This window comes from Dendroctonus ponderosae, unplaced genomic scaffold, assembly GCF_020466585.1.
Source record: "Dendroctonus ponderosae isolate FM_Combo_2020 unplaced genomic scaffold, Dpon_F_20191213v2 Dpon_F_20191213_11, whole genome shotgun sequence".
Taxonomy (NCBI): Eukaryota; Metazoa; Arthropoda; class Insecta; order Coleoptera; family Curculionidae; genus Dendroctonus; species Dendroctonus ponderosae.
The window spans coordinates 3,111,987-3,114,184 of record NW_026017213.1 but is presented as its reverse complement, the minus strand read 5'-3'; the positions used below and the strand labels follow the sequence as shown (position 1 = coordinate 3,114,184).

Sequence of the window (2,198 nt, the reverse complement as noted above, 5' to 3'; positions counted from 1 at the left end):
ATCATCAGAAAATAATGCTTTTTTTGCGTTTTCGATTAAAAACGTTTTGTGATCGGTTTTGGGCAAAAGCTTAATTGTTTTCGGGAAAAAACGATAGGAATTTATTTTCGTTTTTGTCCCCAAATTGACGCTGAAAAAAGTTTTTGTACATTTTTTACAAAGCTATAAATTTATCTTGTAATTTTCCGCGTAAAACTCCTCCAGATCGTCAGTATTTTTAAGTGAAACTCGGTTTTTGAGTAGAAAGGAAGGCAAAAAAATTCGGTCAAAACTAAAAAACCACATTTTTCAACAAATGCTACAGTCTTCAGGAGAATGGAGGTGACGAGATTTGCAAATAATCTGTTATAAACTTTCGCTTATTCTGGAAAGGGATTTCAAAACTGTTTACAAAGCGACGAAGGATTAAAAACTTATTTCATAATTTTTCGCAATTTTTTTTTATTTAATAATTTTCAGATTGTCAGGATTTTTAAGTGAAACTTTAGCAAATTGAGCATTTAGAAAAAATAGTAGCTTGGCTAAAACTGAAAAATTCTGAAATTTGAAGACATTTTAAGGATATCATTAATAAATGGCCTTTAAAATAAATCTAAAAAAAGTAAAAAAAAGTCATCAACATTTTCCCAGCAACGGAACTGAGTTACTGCGGCCGGGCGCAGAGTTGGCGCACCAAGCCATTTGCGCAGCACTGCGCCAACTCTTCTCTGAGTTACCCAGGCCTACTCTCGGGAAACAATTACGAGCATAAAACGCTTAGGAGGTTGGAAATGAACTCTGGTAGGAGAAAGACATCTAGAGGAATCATAGTAAAAACCAAAAAAAAAACGTTCGCATCAAAATTCTGATTGTCCCTCCCACGTCTTCATGCATGGCCACGTTGCATATATTCAGAGGAACCGCAAAATAACTTTATTTTATGAAAAAATCCAATATACTAGGCCTACTTTCTTACATTAAGACTTACCAGTTTTAGTTTAGTTACGGGTGTTGATAAAAACGCAACACTTATGTATAGCAATTCAGTTATCGTTCATGGCGCTAGTGCGCCAAAGGCGCTTAATAATAATGACGTCACTGCCATATAGCTTGGGACAAACTATGCTTAAACTAGACTAACGATTAGATGCAGGTTGGGCAGTATGGTAAATATATCACAGTCTCGAGATCGCGCGCCTCGAATTATCGTCCCAGGACTAGTCGCTTAAGAGTAGTGGTCGATCACGTAGCGAATCCAGCCGTTGTAGTTGTAGACGGCTGTGTAGATTCCAAACTTGTTCTTGCCGCCACAGCCGTCCCCAAAACTAGTAATGCCTTGCACGCTGCAACGTAAAGCACCCTTGAAACCCCCCAAGTTGCAAGGACCAGCCCCATCAAGTACCTGTAGACCAGCTTGCTGGGCTTCTGGTTGGGGCACATTAGGCCTCCGCCACTGTCTCCTGCGCAAGTATCGGCCTTGCCGGACTTCCAACCGGCGCACATCATGTTGCCACTAATCAGGAACTCTTTGTAGGCTCTTTTGCACGTCTTGTGCGTCACTAGAGGCAGCTGAAAAAGGTCACAGTTTATTACATTGTCGCGTTCTGCAGCTGAATTCCCAAGCATTAGCTTTATTCGCGGTAGCAATTCAGGATCGGTTCAGAACCGATAACGAACCGAATTAGGGGGCTCGGTTCACGATCCTGCGTTCAGCGAACGCTTTTAGAACCATCTTTTAGGCCGAAAGTAGTACCAACAGGATTTTCGTTGCTTTGTGTCTAACAGTATTTTCCCTACACTGAAATGCAATGGAGTGAAAGTGAAAATACGGAATTGCTGTGTTTTTTATGATCATGGTTTATCTGCGAAAAGTGGCAGTTTTTGATTATTTTGAATAAAAAATAATTATTGAGGTTTTTTTATCGCAGTTAATTAATTAATTTTATAAGTCACTGTACAAACCTAAGATGTTACATCTGCTGCATTTGACCCAGAGGTGTCCTAAACGGTTATTTTTCTGTAACGGGTTACAACGTTCCAGTTTCACCTTGGTAATAAGTTTCAAAATGCGGTGCCAAAAGGAACATGTTACTTTTTAAATTTTTCATTAAAAATGCAGAATGGTGATGATAGTAGAAATAGTGATGATATATAATGGTGTCCTTTAGAGTAACTACTTAAAATTACTCCTTAGAAGTAACTAATTAAAGAACAAAAAC

General features: G+C 38.6%; 1 protein-coding gene across 2 annotated transcripts in view; it reads right to left on the bottom strand.

The window, feature by feature from the left end:
- Window positions 1-830: 830 nt before the first annotated feature.
- Window positions 831-2,198, bottom strand: part of LOC109542415 (plasminogen) — a gene marked incomplete at its 5' end in the record, with an annotated part of 12,732 nt that continues 11,364 nt past the window's right edge. Inside the window, 2 exon segments of one of the 2 annotated variants that reach the window (XM_048662701.1) lie at window positions 831-1,339; window positions 1,382-1,548. In XM_048662701.1, coding sequence (XP_048518658.1) covers window positions 1,222-1,339; window positions 1,382-1,548 — 285 coding nt within the window. 2 annotated transcript variants of the gene reach the window in all.